Here is a 19,535-nt window from a genome sequence, read left to right on the forward strand (position 1 = left end):
GTTTAAATTTTGTAAACATTTTTAGTAATCAGAAGAAATGATATAACAATTTTCATATGTTCAAGAGTAGTTTTTTTCTTTTGTTTGGGTTGTAGGCCCAGGGATAGAAGATGGATCCCTCTGTGGACCGCAGATTAAGAATTTGTATCACATAAGATTTGGAAAACATAAACCTTAAAAAATTTTTACTCTCAATACCACAATTTTTAACAAGTTGGAATGAGGTATTTTAGGTGTTTTATTGTGATTTTTTTTTCAGTATAGATGAACATTTTCCACTGTTAATAAAAAAAATTCCAAACATTTTAAAAAATGTTTTATTGATTATACTGTTACAGTTGTCCCAATTTCTTTTCCCTCTGCTCCCCTCCACCCAGTGACCTCCCTCCCTCCAGTTGTCCCCCTTTTAGTCCATGTCCATTGGTTGTGCATGTAGTTCTTCTCAACCTCTTCCTGTCTACTCCATTCCCTCCTACTATGCTTCTTAATTCCTGTACCATCTCCCTCCCTTTTCCCATTCCCCCTTTCTGCTGACCTCCCCCCAAAATGTTCCCCATACCTATAATTCTTTATCCACTCTTGTTGCTTACTTAATTTGCGTTTGTTTCGGTTCCCTAGCTTCTGTTGTTGGTTGTTGTGATACAGTTTTCATTTTAATGTTCATAATTTTGATCCTCCTTCTAAATCAGCCCCTTTAACATCTCGTATAATAGTGGTTTGGATCTAATGAACTTTTTCAGTTTTCCTTTGTCCTGGAAGCACTTTCTCTGCCTTTCTATTCTGAATGACAATTTCTTTGGATAGAGTAATCGTGGTTGTAGGTTTTTGATTTTCATTACTTTGAATATTTCTTGCCAGTCCCTTCTTGCCTGCAGGGTCTCCTTTGAGAAATCAGCTGACAGTCTAATAGGGACCCCTTTGTACATAATTCTTTTCTTCTCTCTTGCTGCTTTTAAGATTCTCTCTTTATCTTTAATTTTTGACAATTTGATTATAATGTGTCTTGGAGTGGTTCTCCCTGGGTCCAGTTTTTCTGGAACTCTCTGTGCTTCCTGGACCTGTAAGTCTTACTTCCTTCCCCAAGTTTTGGAAGTTCTGCTTCATTATTTTTTCACATAATTTTTCTATTTCTAGTTCTTCTTCTTCGCCCTCTGGCAATCCTATAATTCGAATGTTTGTTCGCTTATAGCTGTCCTAGATGTTTCTGATCCTCTCCTCGTATTTCTCACTTTTTGTTTTCTGTTTCTGCACTGGTTGACTGTTTATTCCTTCCCTATGTTTGGATTTGTTGATTTGGTCTCTGATTTTCATTTCCTCACCACTTGTCTCGTATGTGTTTTTGTTCGTTTCAGTATGACTAGCTTTCATTCCTTCCCTGTCTTGTTCCAAATCTTTTGTTAATTCTGTAAGCCACCTTATGACTACAGCTCTGAACTGAGCCTCAGAAAGATTTCCTATTTGCTCATCAGTTAGGTCCCTCATCTGCTGCCTGGTGAGATGCGTCACCGGGATTTCAATCATGGTCTGCTTCATCCTGACAGTTTTCTTTTTACGTTTGCTTCCTGGGAAGGCTGTAGCGGGTGGAGCCCCGTGCACTCTTCATTACCCGGCGACTGACTGGCGACCTTTTTCACTGCTCTGTGGCGCTTTGTGTAGGGGCGGGGGTCCAAGATGGATTCCTGTTGTTACTCTCTGCTGAGAGACCAGGAGTCTCTTCCTCCATCCCCACTCCCTCTGGGCCTCACAGTTGGAGGCAATGGGGTCTGCCTTCCCCATTGTTGGAATCACGAGCTGACGGGTCTTGACTGCAGCCAGGATTGCTCCCCTGGCGTTTCTCGCGGTCCTGCCACTTTCCCCGCTGCTGGCACAGACAGCACTGCCCGACTTTTCCGCTCTGGTCGCCCCTCCTACCCGTCCAGATGAGCACCGCTGGTTTATAACTTCATACATTGGGCTTCCATGTAGTTTTATTTTCTGGAACTTCTGGTTATCTTTGGTTTTGAGGTAGTTGTATTCCTTCATAGTTGTGGAGAGAGACAGAGCGTGTCAGTCTAACCTTCATCTTGGCCGAAAGTCCAAACATTTCTCATAGAGGCATTATGTAGATGCTTTATTTACTGCATCATTCACTTAATGTGAATAAATATTGTTACTATAACATAATGCCTTAACGAAAATTCTTTTTACATTAAATTTTATTAGATTTAATTTAAAATTGAATAAAAGCTTATGGACATTTTCAAATATATTGAACATGCATGGATCCATCTGACTCTCTTGTTTTTATTATTATTTTAAAATGTCTCTTGATACATTACCAAATAGCAGATCACAGATTTGGCCTTTGCAAATTTATGTTTACTCCAGTGATACATGAAAATGCCCATTCCTTGTCATAACAGAATAGCTTTAAATGTTTGCTAATTTGAAAGGCAAAATAGTATTTCCTTGCCTTAATGAACATTTATTTGATTACTCGTAACCTTTAAATTTTTTACAGTATTATCCACTTGTGTTTCCTTTATGTGAATTATCTTTTTGGGTTCTTAGCCTATTTACTATTTGGACTCATTTTTCTCACTGTTTTTTTAAGAGCTCTATGTATTAAGCATATTAACTTTTACTTATGTTATAATAAATATTTAAAAATTATTCTATGGTGATTTTGACATAGCAATTTTTTTTTATTTTTGTAGTTAAATCTAGTTATCTTTTTCTTGTAGGCACTGTCTAAACAATTGAATGATACTCACAATGAATTAAATGATATAAAACAGAAGGTCTACGATACTAATTTGGAGGTTAACAAGCTGAAGAATATATTAAAGTCTGAAGTACGTATATATTTCTTCCTCTTTGCACATGATACCTAAGAGTTTTCATTCAAATTATTGATCAGTTACACCCACAGAGAGAGCTGAATCAAGTTTTCCTTTAATACATAGCACAGTGTTGGCAATGATGTGTTAACTATATATTTAGAACATCACCAATGTCCAGAAAAGTGACTCAAGAATCTTCCTTTTTTAGTTTGCTACTCAGCCGTTCTAGATACATATGCTCCTCCTAACTGGATAAAGGACAAGGGGTCAGACTCAATTTGGGCTCATTCATATTTGAAAATGGTGGAGGTTTCAAGTACAAACCTTTGACAAAGGAGGCTCCACTTGATTGTATAGCAGATCAGAATTGATCTCTCTGTTGTGAGGCTATCAGTTTTTTAGGACCATAAGAGAGATGACTGTCCTCTGCACTTCTCTGTTAGTAACCATTCAACCAGGTGCATGGGTGTGACATCAGATGACTAAAGTAAATTTAGGTACATGTGTGGCAATCTTAGAATAAACAGAGAGCTTGACCAAGGATGCTAGATATATCCATTTAGTAAACTATTATCTAAAATAGTGTAGTTGGGTTGATTAAAAAGTATAGTTGGATTACCATAGGTATAGTGTTACCTACATACCACTGAAATCATTAATAGGAACTCCCCACCTCCTCCCCAAAACTATTTTCCTTATTTTATTTAAAATATTGCTTAATATCAGTCTACAAACATATCTTCATCATTTATTTATGCTCTTCATTAGACTGTTTAGGATGGTGAGAAATAGAGATTCTAAGGACTCCTAAATTGCAATCCTTGCTTTCAGACAGTAAAGTAGCAGGCTTACATTGACAAAACAGACGTTTTCCTGCACTTCTTGATTTTAAGATGCCAGCAATGTAATATCTTGAATGGACAGAAGCTCTGAAGTGAGATAGGTCTGACTCCTCCCTAATGACATGGACTTAGGTAGGCTACTCAACCTCTCTCAGTCATAGTGTCCCTGTGACACTGGGAAGAACACCCAAGTAAGTCAGATAGATTTAGCACGGTGAGCCATTTAAGTCTATTTTGGAATAGGGCAGAATGTAAGTAAGTAAATATCTGAGCAATATTTAATATAGTAAACTTTCAATTAATATTAGTTCCATTTTTCTCCCTAGCCTGTCACATTAACTGAGATTTCACCATTAAGGGTGGGCACTTTTAGATTCTATAGTTGTGCTTTCAGACATCACACATCAAGCTTCTCTTAGCTTTTAGCATCCTAGTATGAGTTCTTTCATGAGATTTCATGTCACAACATAGCTGCATGAATACAGGCACCCCTTCCCCCTGGGATAACAAACTATGGGTAGTCCAGTAAGAATTGTCTAGTGCAACTTTCATTCACTCATTCGTCCAGTGTACATTATGCTAGGTGCAGAGATGCCGGAGATGAAAAACTGAAAGGAAACCGAATGGCAACCCAGGCAGTGGGGACAACATAAGCAAAAGTGTTAGGAGGAAATAATAGGTCATGCAGCTACAGTGGCATGTATAGGTGGATGATAATAGAAAGGTAAGAAGGACTTGTTTGGACGTTATTATCCAGAAACTTTAGTTACAACATAAGCACAGAAGTTGTTTGAAAACTGTATTTTAGAAAGATTATTCTGGAAATGTTGGGAAGAATAAATCAGAACGGTAAGAAAATCAGAAGGAGAGAGAGCAATTAGAAGCAGTATCCATAATTCAGTCAAGAAGGGCAAAGGATTCCAGCTGAGGCAACTAGCTTTGCGGTGGTGGTATTATAATGAGCCCAGTGGACCACCAGAGAGAGTTGTGAGGTACAAGAGTTGGGGATAGCACCAGAGAGCCGTGAAGACATCTTAAAGAGAGAATTGGAGAATACCAAAGATCAGTTTCACTTTCGTTATGTTGTTGCCTATCTTGGGCTCCAAACTGCTCTGGCTGCTTTGGACAGATACAAAAAAAGGTAAAATTATGGTTTCTTGGTTGCCAGAAGGAAGGGGCAGTTGTGGAAGGGCAGGAAAGACGTTTTATGGTAATTGTTTTTCACCACTTAAACCCTGAACCTGTATTATCTAGTCACAAAATAAATTTAACCTTAAAAATAGTTCCTATCTTAGTCAGAAAACTAAATTTAATATAAAAATGGAACCCAAGTGGTTTTGGGAGACTGTTCATCCACACCCAATTACATAAAGCTCTAAGGCAGTTTTAAGAGAATGACACCGACAATAAGTGCTACAGAAAGTTAAAGAGCATAAAGATTGATGTGGGTAAAATTTAGTTGATGTATATTGTATCATGTACCTCCCAAGTACGTACTTTGTACGCAACTGCTATTTTTAGTACAATAATGGAAAACATGTTAGATCCCTACTGGCACATTCATAGTATCTGAATCTTGAAAGACAGAACAGTAGTTTGGCTTGTTAACTTGTTAACATGAGCTTTGTGAAGAGCTTTCTCGTTAGTCAAGGTGTCATCAGGCCACAAGGTGGCAATGTTAACTGAATTTCAACCAGACTCATGATTGATTATGTTTGTAAGAATTTAAATCTGATTTGAAAGCCTTAAAAGGGAAAGTGTTTCTTGCAATTCCATCATTTTATTTAGCCCAATGTTTTTTATAGGGAATGCACTGCTTATTAGCAGGGGTATGGAGAGAGAGAGACCTAGTGCCTTTTAAATAATTACCAAAATTATGAATTATTTTTAGAATGACTTGGCCAAACCACACTACTGAAATACGTTTTAAATATAGCCTCAAAAATGATTACCCAGTATAGTATACTACTTGTGGAGCTGATTGTTTTCCTCTCAAAGTAAAATCCCACTTCAGTCAATCTGCATGATAGAACTTTAAAGGTTTAAAAAATGTGGTTCTACATTATATGTCCAATATATATATGGATGTATTTTTATGAATAGTGTTTATAGGCTTGATATTTTACTTCTGAGCCATTTCAGGCAAGTTATTAGAATAATTAACAAAAGTGGATCAAAGAACAGTCTGTGATGGAGAAAATTAAGGCTGGGGTTTTTGATGAAAAGCAGGAATCAGACAGGAAATGCACCAAGCCAAGAGAATTATCAGAAGTTGATATCTAAGATGCAAGTAGTCAGAGCTCTGTAACCAGTACGATTCAGTAAAGTGGTCAGGAGCAAGGGGATAGACAGATATAAAAGGTCAGGCCAAAGCAGAATCTCAGAAACCAGGTGGGCCACTAGTCAGTAAGCAGATATATATGGAAAGGAAGAAATGAAGGATTTTGCTTGAACAAGAACAAATATAAGAGCATATTTTTGCACGTCTTGAAGATAAGAGTAAGCAACTTCACTTTACTAGATGGGTGGGTGTGACTTAAGAGACAGCAGGTCCTGGCCCCACTCCCTTTTGTTAATTACAGGACCACCACTTTTCTAAAACTGAGTGTGTAGGTGGGATTCCTCAGCATTATGTTACAAACGATCCTTGGAGCAAGTAAATTCCCAATGACCTGGCAAATAATATTTAATTACATGTTGAACACGTCACAAATTTTAAGTAATATCTAAGATTTGCTTTTCAGGAATCTGAGAACAGGCAAATGACGGACCAACTCCGAAAAGCCAATGAAGATGCTGAAAACTGGGAAAATAAGGCCCGGCAAGCAGAAGCAGATAACAATACCCTCAAATTAGAACTTATTACTGCTGAGGCAGAGGGTAACAGATTAAAAGAAAAGGGAGATGCCCTCAATAGAGAGGTTGAGCAGGTAAGTTTGGGAAAATGTTCTTGTAGTACATCTACATCATACTTAGTTTTGTTTGGCTTTCCATAAATTAAATACATAAACACATACTTAAATTATTTATATATACTGTGCATTGTAGCCCGATAACTGTTCTCTTTGTACTCGCACTGGTTTTGCTCTAATCTATTACCTGCCCTACAATTAAAATAATCTTTAGCATTTTTTTAAATTCGGAACTATTTCAAACATACCAAAAAAAGTGCAAAAAACAAGTAATACAAAACACATGCCTATATCCCCCCACCCCCAGGTTTAAGGATGCTAACATTTTGCCAATTTGCTTCAAGTCTCTCTCTCTCTCCTTTTTAAGTCTATTTTATTGATTATGCTGTTACAGTAGTTCTAGTTTTTTTCCCTTTGCTCCCCTTGCCCAGTACCTCCCTTCCCTCCAGCAATCCCACCTTCCTTAGTTCATGTCCATGGGTCATGCATATAAGTTCTTTAGCTTCCCTTGTTCCTATATTATTCTTAACTTCCCCTTGTCTGTTTTGTACCAACTAATTATACTTCTTGATCCCTGCACCGTTTCCCCATTTCTCCCCCTTCCTCGACCCAGCTGATAACCCTCCAAATGATCCCCATACCTATGGTTCTGTTCTTATTCTGGTTTGCTTAGTTGGATTTTGTTTTTATTTTTTAGATTCAGTTGTTGATAGTTGTGAGTTTGTTGTCATTTTAATGTTCATAGTTTTGATCTTTTTCTTAAGTAAGTCCCTTTGACATTTCATATAATGGCTTGGTGATGATGAACTCCTTTAGCTTTACCTTCTCTGGGAAGCACTTTATCTGCCCTTCCATTCTAAATGATAGCTTGGTTGTAGGTCCTTGCTTTTCAGCACATTGAATACTTCTTGCCAGTCGTTTCTTGCCTACAAAGTTTCTTTTGAGAAATCAGCTGATAGTCTTATAGGCACCCCTTTGTAGGTAACTCTCTGCTTTTCTCTTGATGCTTTTAAGATTCTCTCTTTATCTTTAAACTTTGGCATTTTAATGATGATGTGTCTTGGTGTGGTCCTCCTTGGGTCTATATTCTCTGGGACTCTCTGTGCTTCCTGGACTTGTGTGTCTATTTCCTTCACCAAATTTGGGATGTTTTCCTTCATTATTTTTTCACAGAAGCTTTTGATTTCTTGCTCTTCCTCTTCTCCTTTTGGCACCCCTATGATTCAGATGTTGGCACGTTGAAAGTTGTCCCAAAGGTTCCTAAGCCTCTTTTTGTTTTTTTAAATTCTTGTTTCCACATTCTGTACTGGTTGACTGTTTTTTTCTTCCTTACATTCCAAATAATTGATTTGAACCCTGGTTTCCTTCCTTTCACCATTGGTTTAGTGTGGATTTACCTTTATTTCATTTAGCATAGCCTTCACTTCTTCCCTTATGCGTTTGCCATACTTAAGCATATCTGCCAAGTCTGTGAACATCTTTATCACCAGTGTTTTGAATTCTGGGTCTGTTAGGTTGGCTGTCTCCTCATTGTTTAGTTCTCCCACTGGAACCTTGATTCATTCTCTCTTTTGGGCCATACTTCTCTGTTTCCTCATCTTGACAGGTTTCTGTGTTTGTTAGCTTCTGTGTCTTATGTAGACCTGTTGCTCCTGTTACATTGTAAGGGGCGGACCCTTAGGTATTCATCAGTATAGGTGACCTGTTTCATTATATTGTGGCACTGTATATGGGGGAGGGGTCCGAGAAGGAACAATGCCGCTTGCTCAGCACTCACCCATTTTCTAGGCACCTCTCCCACTTCCGTATGGGACTGGCACTGCTCTAGCTGTTGTCCTGGCCATTGTTCCCAGAGTGGGTGGGTCTGCGGATGTCCTACCACTGTGGAGGCCCTTTAAACAAGCGGACTCTACTGAAAGACTGGCAATTTCTGCCTCCGCCCAACCCCCCACTGGTTTGCACAGTCAGAAGCAATGAGGCTTGGCTTTTCCTGACGCTGGAACTGTGAGCTGCACAGTCTGGCCTGGTGCTGAGAACACACCCCAGATGTCTCTCCTGACTTTTTAAAATGTGTAACTGCACTTTCTGCCAGTCTGCTGCTGCTGCCAACACGCCAAGTCCTCTCCGCCCTGACTCCGCTCCTCCTACCTGTCTGAATGAGTATTTGTTCTTTATATCCTTGTTTTTTGGACTTTCATGCTGCTCGATTTTCTGGAACTTCTGGTTGTCTCTAGTGTTGAGATAGTTGTATGCCTTCTTAGTTGTGGTGGGTGATGCAGCATGTCTGTCTAGGCCTCCAGCTTGCAAGTCTCTCTTTATTTAAAGGAATAAAACATTCCAATATTGGTTTCCTTTTCCTTTCCACTTCTCTCTACCTAATGATGGTTGGTGTGTATAACGGTCTTGTCAGTTGTATAACTCTTTTGCATATGTTTATACTTTATAAGTTTTTTAAAAGTGATAATATAGTATAAGTATCCATTTGCAACTGGAGTGTTTTGCTCAATATTATAATTTTGAAATTTATTTTGGTATAGCGCACGTATGAACAGATGTATCTATAGTCATTGCATAAATATTTTCCTTTAAAAATGTATTCTTATACTGAAGGAAATTTAGTTGTCTTCATTTTTATTTTTCTATTTTTAAATTTTTATTATTTTTTATTGTTTTTCTATTACATTGTTCCATTCTTCACACATCGCTCTCCCCTGCCCCACCCATGTCCCCCTCTCCCACAGCCACTCCCCACCATGTCTATGGGCCATTTATACTAGTTCCTTGACTAAACCCTTCCCCTTTTTCTCCCCTTTAACTCCCTACCTACTCCTCTCAGATCACTGTCAGTCTGTTCCTTGTTTTCATGCCTCTGTTTCTATTTTGCAGATGTTCTTGTTTTGTTCATAGTTTCCTCTATTAGGTGAGATCATATGGTATTTGTCTTTTGCTGCCTGGCATATTTCACTTAGCATAATACCCTTAAGTTCCATCCATGCTGTCCCAAATGGCAGGAGGGCCTTCTTCCTTTCTGCTGTGTGGTATTCCACTCTATAAATGTGCCACAGTTTTTTTATCCACGCATTTACTGATGGGCACTTAGGCTGTTTCCAGCACTTGGCAAATGTAAATTGTGCTGCTATAAACATAGCGGTGCATGGGTTCTTCTAAATTGGTGTTTCGGGGTTCTTAGGGTATAATGCTAGCCGTGCAATCACTAGATCAAAAGGCGGTTCCATTTTTTATTTTTTGAGGTAATTCCATACTGTTTTCCATAGTGGCTGCACCAGTCTGCATTCCCACCAATAGTGCATTAGGGTTCCCTTTTCTCCACATCCTCGCCAGCACTTGCTGTTTGTTGATTTGTTGATGATGGCCATTCTGACTGGTGTAAAGTGGTATCTCATTGTGGTTTTTATTTGCATCTCTCTGATGGCTAATGATGTTGAGCATTCTTTCATATGTCTATGGACCCTCTGTATGTCCTCTTTGGAGAAGTGTTTGTTCAGGTCCTTTGCCCCTTTTTTAATTGGGTTGTCTGTCATCTTGGTGTTGAGCCATATTAGTTCTTAATATATTTTGTAGATCAGCCCTTGTCTGAGGTATTATTGGCAAATATGTTATCCGATGTCATGGTTCTCTTTTCATCTTGCTGATGTTTTCTTTTGCTGAGAAGAAACTCTTTAGTTTCCTGTAGTCCCATTTCTTTATTTTTCCTTTATTTTCCTTGCCTTAGGAGATGTATCAGTGAAAATATTGTTACGTGGGATATCTGAAACTTTCCTGCCTATTTTTCCTCTACGATTTTTATGGTGTTACGTCTTCCATTTAAGTCTTTGATCCATCTTGAGTTTATTTTGGTGTGTGGTGTAAGTTGGTGGTCTAGTTTGATTTTTTTGCATGTCCCTGTCCAGTTCTCCCAGCATCATTTGTTTAAGAGGGTCTTCTCATTCCATTTTATGTCCCTTCCCCCTTTATAGAATATTAGTTGACCATAGAGACCTGGGTTTATTTCTGGGCTCTCTATTCTGTTCCTTTGATCTATATGTCTGTTCTTATGCCAGTACCTGGCTGTTTTGATTGCAGTGGCCTTGTAGTATAGTTTGATGTCAGGTATTGACATCCTTCTATTGCTTTCTTCTCTTTCAAGATTGCTATAGCTATTTGGGGTCTTTTTTGGCTCCATATAAATTTTTGAAGTATCTGTTCTAGGTCTGTGAAAAATGTCATGGGTATTTTAATAGGGATTGCATTGAATCTATGAATTGCTTTGGGTCGTATGGACATTTTAATGATGTTGATTGTTCCCATCCATGAACATGGTATATTGCTTCCATTTATTTGTATCTTCCTTAATTTCTTTCTTCAGTGTTATGTAGTTTTCCGAGCACAGGTCTTTTATCTCTTTGGTTAAGTTTATTCCTAGGTACTTTATTTTTCCTGTTGCTATAGTAAATGGGATTTTTTTCTAATTTCTCTCTCTGATATTTTATTGTTAGTGTATAGAAATGCCTTTGATTTTTGAATATTGCATTTGTACCCTGCTATTTTGCCAAATTCACTTATTAGGTCAAGTAGTTTTTTTTGTGGAGTCTATAGGATTTTCTATGTACACTATCATGTCGTCTGCAAATAATGACAGTTTTACATCTTTTCCAATTTGGATGCCTTTTATTTCTCTTTCTTGTCTGATTACTGTGGCTAGAATTTCCAATACTATGTTGTATAGCAGTGAAGAGAGTGGACATTCTTGTTCCTGATCTCAGGGGGAATGCTCTCAGTTTTTGTCCATTGAGTATGATGTTGGCTTCAGGTTTCTTGTATATGGCCTTTATTATGAGGAGGTATGCTCCCTCCATTCCCATTTTGCTGAGTGTTTTCATCATAAATGGGTGTTGTACTTTACCAAATGCCTTTTCAGCATCTATTGGTATGATCATGTGATTTTTGTCTTTCATTTCGTTTATGTGGTGTATTATTACGTTTATTGATTTGCGAATATTAAACCATCCTTGCATCCCTGGGATGAATCCCACTTGATCGTGGTGTATGATCTTTTTAATGTGTTGCTGGATCCGGTTTGCCAATCTTTTGTTGAGGATTTTAGCATCTATGTTCATCAGCGATATTGGCCTGTAGTTTTCTTTCTTTGTTGTGTCTTGACCTGGTTTTGGAATTAGGGTAATACTGGCTTCATAGAAAGAGTTTGGGTGTCTTCCCTCTTCTTGCATTTTTTGGAATAGCTTGAGAAGTATAGGTGTTAGTTCTTCCCAAAATGTTTTGTAAAATTTGCCTGTGAAGCCATCCAGTCCAGGGCTTTTGTGTACTGGGAGTTTTTTGATTACTGCTTCAATTTCCCTCTTTGTTATTGGTCTTTTCAGGCTTTCTGCTTGTTCTTGATTCAGTTTTAGAAGATTATATGTTTCTAGAAATTTGTCCATTTCATCTCGGTTGTCAAGTTTCTTTCCATATAGTTGTTTGTAATAATTTGTTACAATCCTTTTTATTTCTGTGATGTTAGTTGTGATTTCTCCTCTTTCATTTCTGATTTTGTTTATTTGGGTCCTCTTTTTTTCTTGATGAGCCTGGTTAAAGGCTTGTCAATTTTGTTTATTTATCTTCTCAAAGAACCAGCTCCTACTTTTGTTGATCTTTTGAATTGTTTCTTTAGTCTCTGTCATTTAATTCTGCTCTGATCTTGATGATTTCCTTCCTTCTACTCACTCAAGGCTTTGTTTGTTGTTGTTGTCTAGTTCTTGTAGCTGTAGGGTTAGATTTTTTATTTGAGATTCTTCTAGCTTTTTTAGGTAGGCCTGTATTCCTATGAACTTTCCTCACAGGACTGCTTTTGCTGTGTCCCGTAGGTTTTGGGCTGTTGTGTGCTCATTATCATTTGTTACCAGAAACTTCCTGATTTCTTCCTTGATGTCATTTTTAACCCATTCATCATTTTATAGCAAGTTATTCATTCTCTATGAGTTTGAATGTCTTTGAGTTTTTTCCTTGAGGTTGATCTCCAGTTTCAAGGCATTGTGATCTGTGAAGATGCTTGATATAATTTCAATTTTCTTGAATTTGTTGAGGCTTGTTTTGTGTCCTACCATATGGTTTGTCTTTGAAAATGTCCCATGTGCATTTGAAAAAAATGTATATTTTGCTTCTTTGGGGTGAAAAGTTCTATATATATATCAACTAAGTCCATTTGATCTAGAGTGTTGTTCAATGCCTCAATATCCTTGGTGTTTCTTTGCTTTGAAGATCTGTCCATTGTTGACAATGGGGTGTTAAAGTCCCCTACTCTGAGTGTGTTGCTTTTGATGTCCTTCTTGAAGTCTTCCAAGATTTTCCTTATATATTTGGGTGCACCTATGTTGGGTGCATATATGTTTACCGGGGTTATATCTTCTTGATGGGTTCTTCCCTTAAGTATTATGAAATATCCTTCTTTGTCTCTTTTCATGGCCTTTGCTGTGAAATCTGTTTTCTTTGATATAAGTATTGCTACACCAGCTTTTTTTTATGTTCATTTGCTTGGAATACTTTTGTCCATTTCTTCACTTTCAGTCTATGTAAATCTTTTGTTTTGAGGTGCATTTCTTGTAGACAGCATATATGTTGGTCATGTTTTCGTGTCCATTCTGCTACCCTATATCTTTTGATTGGAGCATTTAATCCATTTACATTTAAGGTTATATTGACAGGTATTTATTTGTTTCCTTTTGTACTTGTGTTCCTCTTCCTCTCTCTCTTTCTTTTTTTTTCTTAAAGCATTCCCTTTAGCATCTCTTGCAATGCTGGTTTGGTGGAGATGTATTCTTTCAGTCTTCCTTTGTCTGGCAAACTCCTTATTTCACCTTCCATTTTGAAAGAGTGCCTTACTGGGTAGAGTAGTCTTGGTTGTAGGCCTTTGTTTTTCATTGTTTGAAACACTTTTTTGCCATTCCCTTCTGGCTTGTAGTGTTTTTGCTGAGAAGTCAGTTGATAGTCTTATTGGAGCTCCTTTGTATGTTATTTGTTGTTTTTTTCTTGCTGCCTTTGGTGTTTTTTCTTTGTCTTTGAATATTTCCATTTTACTTATGATGTGCCTTGGCGTGGGCCTTTTGGGTTCATCTTCATTGAGACCCTTTTTGCTTCCTGGATTTGCATGCCTTTCTCTCATCAAGTTAGGAAAATTTTCTGTCATTAATTTTTCAATCAGGTTTTCTATCCCATGCTCCTCTTCTTCTACTTCTTTTATCCCTATGATACGAATATTGTTTCATTTCATGTTGTCCTGCAGTTCTCTTAAACCCTCTTCATTCTTTTTTGGCCTTTTCATTTTGTTGCATTGTTTGGGAATTTTTTTCTACATTGTCCTCTTAACTCACTGATCCGATTCTCTGCTTTGTTTAGCCTGCTTTTGATTGATTCTGCTGTGTTCTTCAGTTCAGAAATTGTTTCCTTCATTTCTTCCTCATTCCTATTGATAGTTTCTAGGTCCTTTTTTACTCTGATGTAGTTCTCAGTAACTTCCTTGTAGCTTTCCTGGAGTTGTAGTTTCCCTGGAGTTCTTTGTAGTTCCCCTGGAATTTTTTGTAGTTTTCTATGTGTTTGTCGAGTTCATTGAGCTTCCTCATTATGATTGTTTTGAATTCCATGTCTGATAGTTTGCTTGCCTCTATTCATCTATCCCTCCTTCTGGGAATTCCTCCTTTCCTTTTGGTGGGTGTTGTTTCTGTTTGGTGGGGTTTTATTCCTTCTCCTCATTTTGGGTACTGGTCTTGTTTCTGCTTCTTAGATTGATCTGCTTTTATTTTCTGCCTTTATGATGTGACCTTCTTGTGTACAGTTGTTGAGTTGCTGCCTTGAGCTGATGCCACTTGGAGGAGAGCAGTCTGCTTAAGTGATTTCTCCCATAGTACGGGATGATTCTGTACTGGGACCTAGTCCATTGCTCTCCCAGCTCTTTCTCAAGAGCGGCACCCAAAACTTATTACAAAGTGCCTCTAGTTCACTTCACCGTTCTTTGGCCTCAGCCAGGGGCGAGTGCAGTCTCTCATGCTGCCAGGGGCAGGTTGACCTTTTGCGCACTGGGGTGGGCAGGTCCAAGATGAACTGATTGCTCACCTGTTCCTGCGGAGGGGGAGGCCTCTGCACACTGGTAGGGGGTTTTGTTGTGCACCTGTTGGGGCGGGACTGGGGGCACCTAGGCCAACCAGCACATTGGTTTCATGCCTATTGGGGTGGGCTGGCTGTGTCTGTGCATGCCAGCAGGCAGGTTGGTTGTGAGCCTGAGTGGGCAGACTGTGGCACTTCTGTGTGCACGCTCGCATGACCCAGTGGGAGGGTTGGGGAGCGGGTGAGTGCGCTTCTGCGCCTGCATTCCTCAAGAATCTCATCTCACCCCTAGCCTCTCTTCCCCTCTCCGCAAAAAAGCAAAAGAGAAAAAGGAAAAACCCATCATACACACACAACAGTATGCTATTTCTTGCCTCTCAGAGCCAGATGCCACCTGGCCCACTCCTGGCTCTGCCAGTGGACAGAGCTTCACTCTCCTCCCGACTCCTCTGGGGAAACCTAGGGTCATTAAAAAATCTTTGCTCACTGCCAGTCGCAGCTCGGGGAGCCAAGCCAGTCAGAATCCCATCTCGTCCCTTTCTCCTCCGCTATCCTCACCAGAGAGGTTGCTCCCAGATGGTCTTCTCTGATCCAGCAGCGCCAAGTCTTTTTTTTTTTTTCTTGATGAGTCTGGTTAAAGGCTTGTTGATTATGTTTATCTTTTCCAAGAAGCAGCTCCTGGTTTTATTGGTCTTTTGAATTGTTTGTTTAGTTTCTATATCATTTAATTCTGCTCTGATCTTGATTAGTTATTTCCTTCTACTTGCTCTGGGTGTTGTTTATTGTTGTTCCTCTCATTCCTGTAACTTTAGGGTTAGGAACACACAACCCAGGGAAGAAACCCACACCCTCCAAAATATCCCCCACCCATAATCACGCTAGCAACAGCAAATGAGCCCGTATTAATATAGATGTAAAGAGATTAAGGCTATTGTAGTAAAGGAAAAACAGATAAAAGTTGACTAGCTGAAAGAAAAATGGTTTTTGAAATGGGAGTGGGAAGAGCCATAATAGTAGTGAGTAGGGAAAAGGCAATGAAAGACAGTAAGTAAAATTTACATTGTATGTTAAAAAATGGAGGGAAGAAGGCAGAATAAAGTAAGAGAGGGGAAGTGTATAGTATTAGGTCTAAACAGAAGTTATAGAATATATATTTAGTGTGAGAGAGAACATAAAACAAAGAAGAGGAAGAGGAAGAAAAAGTAGGATCCAAATTAGAGAAAATGTTTCTCAGTACTGTTGACAACCATTGAGCTATGGTTGAAATAGGTGGGATGGGAATAAGTGGGAACAAAGAAAGAAAAAAAAGCTTAAGAGATGTCTAGAGGAAAGGGAAGTGAATTTGGGACGATAGAGGGGATAGATATATTAAGAATGAGAAATGAAAACCAGGCTAAGAGAGGGAAAGACATTCAAATTTAAGATGAAAGAAGGAAAGGGCTGGAGGAAGGTAGTAATGGAGTAGGAGAGGGGGACTGTTAGGACTTGAGATTTGAAATACTGAAACAACGAAGATCTACAAATAAAATTGCAACAATGCCACAACTACGACCATATCCATAACCAATGTGCAAAGATTGATCAAGGCGTAGAGAGACTGAGTTTGTGTTATGAACAGGAAAAGTAATGTGAGATGACTAATGACAGGAAGAATGGTTTTGAGAGGCTGTAAAGGGGAAAATAGTAAGAGTATGGAATGGATACTAGTCATAGTAAGAGAGAAGATAGACTTTAAAACTAAAGTAAGAAGAGGAGATCGGATATTAAAGTGGAGTAATAGAAGGGAAGAGCAAAATATGATATTTGGAATAAACTATAATATAAAAACTAGTGACTTAAAATGTATAAACTGGGAGGATAAGAAAATAACTCATGAAGAAGACCTCAGTAGTAATTTGTCCCAAGAGTATCTGGTTTTTACCACTTTCTTCTCTTTCTGGTTCCGCTCCTGGTCAAAGTTCCATGGGTTTCATAACTTCCTTTCTGGCTGTCTGTCTGTGAGGAGATCTAGCTGGATGCTGAGGTTGCTATTCTCTTGCTCGTGGGTCTGCCGACCTTTCCCCATTATGAGCTACACAGGGTTGCCCCCCTCAACCCTGCCATTGAGTTGGTGTGCATGCCCAGAGTCCTTGCCAGGTCTCACGTCTTGCTTGAGCTCTTCTTCCATAAAAGTGTCTGCATGGCTTCCAGACTGCAGCACTGGTCTGCTCTTTTGTTTAGCAGAGCTATTGTGCCTATGCAGGCTTGCAAGCCCCAGAGTCCCTACTGAGTCTCTGTCCCACCTCGCCTTTCCTCTGTGTGGGCCCTTGCCTGCAGCACTCATCTGCATTTTTGTTTAACTAAGGTGCGTGCCCAGGGTCTTTACCAAGTCTCGGGTCTTGCCTCAGCTCTCCTTCCAATAGAGTTTCAGTGTGGCTCCAATGCTTCAGTACCAGTCCCTGTGCAAATCGCACCCCCCATCTCCGTGCTCTCCCCGTCCAAAAATCACAGTCTCTCACAGTCAGGGCTGGCCTCTGTCTTCCCACGCCTCCACCTCTGACAGTTTCATCCAAACCTTCTCACTGAATCCCTCCCAAACTTTGCTGGGAAGGGCCGCCTATGGCCAGAGAGCAGTTTCCATGCCTCTGCATCACCCTGGCCTTCTCTCTTCACCCAGATAGATCCCAGCTAATGAGTCAGTTCACAGCTGTCTCTACCAGGTGCAGCCAGAGGCACTGGGCTGACTCCACTTAGAAAGTGCAGGCTGTGGTTTTTGCCCTCTCCCACGCTGTTCCCAGGCTCCCATCCCTGTTTTCCGTGTCTGAAAGCTGCTCTCACTCACTCTGCACTCCGTGCTTGTACTCCAAGTCTGTTCCACCACGGGAGCAAGCAGACAAGAATGCTAGCTACTCTGCCACCACCTTTCCCCAGCTCCTAATTATCTTCATTTTTTAATAAAATGCACAAACATCCTTTTTTGTTTCTCTTCGGATATATATTTTTCTAGGCTTATGCCAGAAGCGGAATAACTGTATCCAAGATATGTGCAATTTTAATTCTTCTGCATATTTTCTGATTACTCTCTAAAGTTTTAACACTTCCACCAGAAATCATGGAGTTATCATTTTCTCAAATACTAATCAATACTTGGTATTACCAGACTTTCTGTTTTGTGTTCCCTTGATTGCAAGTGAAATTGAGGATCTTTTCATATTTATTAGCCATTTAGGATTCTTCTTTTATGAATTTTCTCTCAATTTTCTGGAATGAATTTTCTTAAACTCTCCTATTATTCTAGAGTTATCTTTTTTCATGTTGATTTAAAGGAATTATCTATATATTCTTGATAATAATTCTATTAAAGATATTAACATTTGTCTTCTCCTTACCTGTTGCTCATCTTTTATCTGTGCTTGCTTAATATAAACAGAAGTTTTAAATTCTTGTGCTGCTGGAATCAGTCAACATTTTACCATACGGTTTATGCTTTTTTGTCTTCTTTAAGAAATCCTTTACCGTCCCCAGTAACTTTTCATTTAAAAGTTCTTTCCCCTTCACATTTAGAGCTTTAATTTACTTGAGGTAGACTTTGTATATCACTTAAAATAGAGATATAATTTTATATTTCTGTGGGTATTATCCTTTTTTCACTGAGTTATGTCTATTTTGTCATAAAAATAATTTTCCATACATTCTGCTCCATTGGTCAATTTATCTGTCTCATTGACAACAGTATACTCTTAGAGCTCCTACAGGTTGGTTAAGTCTTGATATCTGGCAGGATTCATGTTCCCTCAAATTATTTTGACAGTACTTTGCCCTTATTAAGCTCTCAAATAAATTTTAGAATAAATTTACCACATTTCATGACTTAACATATTTCTTCTTTTATATGCATTTAAGACTGGAAATTTCTCTCTAAATATTTCTTTGGCTGTATCCCACAAGTTTTGAGGTAATGCTGCTAATACCATTCAATTTTAAATATCACCTAATTCAATTATAATTTATTTTTGATCTCTAAAGCTATTTTTAAAATATTTTAATGTACAGGGGACTTGAGATTATTATTCTATTTTTTATTTTAACTTTGTTGTGTATTATGATCAGATAGAATAACATATTAATCCTTTGTTATCTATAAGGACTTGCTTGGTGACAGGGTACACAATATTTGATCATAGTCCGAATGAGCTTGAAAAGCATATGTGTTCACTTATTGTTGGGTAAGTGTGTGTGTGTATTATATTAGTTTGTCCAGAAAAAGTCCAGCCATTGTTAATATAATGAGAACAGTTTGTGTGACATCAATGTAAACTGTCAGCCAAGGAGAGTGGACTGGAATGCACATGCGTGAATGATGATGACCTCACTGTACTAGTCAGTGGGCATGGAAGATGCTGTTGAGTGAGCATGTGTACTGTGTGACAATCACATTCAAAATGACTGAGTGAGTACAATGAATCCACATCAAATTTTGCATTAAGCTTGAACATTCTTCCATGGAAACTATTAGATGATTCAGAAGGTTGCAGCTATGGACAACTGGTGATTGGTAGCTTCATCACGACAATGCGCCCCCTCATGCATCATGTCTCATGCAGTTTGTTAGCATCAAATCACCCAGGTGACTCAGGCCCCCTACAGCCCAGATTTGGTGCCCTGTGACTTCTGGCTTTTCCCAAAACTAAAATCACCTTTGAAAGGGAAGAGATTTCAGACTGTTGATGAGATACAGAAAAAAATCAACTGATGGAGATTGGGAGAACTGTGTGAGGTCCCAGGGTGCCTACTTTGAAGGCAGCTGAGGTGTCATTGTCCTATGTACAAGGTTTCTTGTATCTTGTATCTTCTTCAATAAATGTCTCTTTTTCATCTTGCATGGC

The 19,535-nt window shown here is 38.8% G+C and overlaps 1 protein-coding gene across 1 annotated transcript in view; it reads left to right on the plus strand.

The window, feature by feature from the left end:
• TSGA10 (testis specific 10) overlaps positions 1-19,535 on the plus strand; it is a 113,586-nt gene that overhangs the window by 30,951 nt on the left and 63,100 nt on the right. Inside the window, exons 10-11 of the mRNA XM_090280340.1 lie at positions 2,724-2,834; positions 6,409-6,594. Coding sequence (XP_090136466.1) covers positions 2,724-2,834; positions 6,409-6,594 — 297 coding nt within the window. The remainder of the gene's footprint in view (positions 1-2,723; positions 2,835-6,408; positions 6,595-19,535) is intronic.

This window comes from Furipterus horrens, unplaced genomic scaffold, assembly GCF_987537825.1.
Source record: "Furipterus horrens unplaced genomic scaffold, mFurHor1.1.pri manual_scaffold_6, whole genome shotgun sequence".
Classification (NCBI taxonomy): Eukaryota; Metazoa; Chordata; class Mammalia; order Chiroptera; family Furipteridae; genus Furipterus; species Furipterus horrens.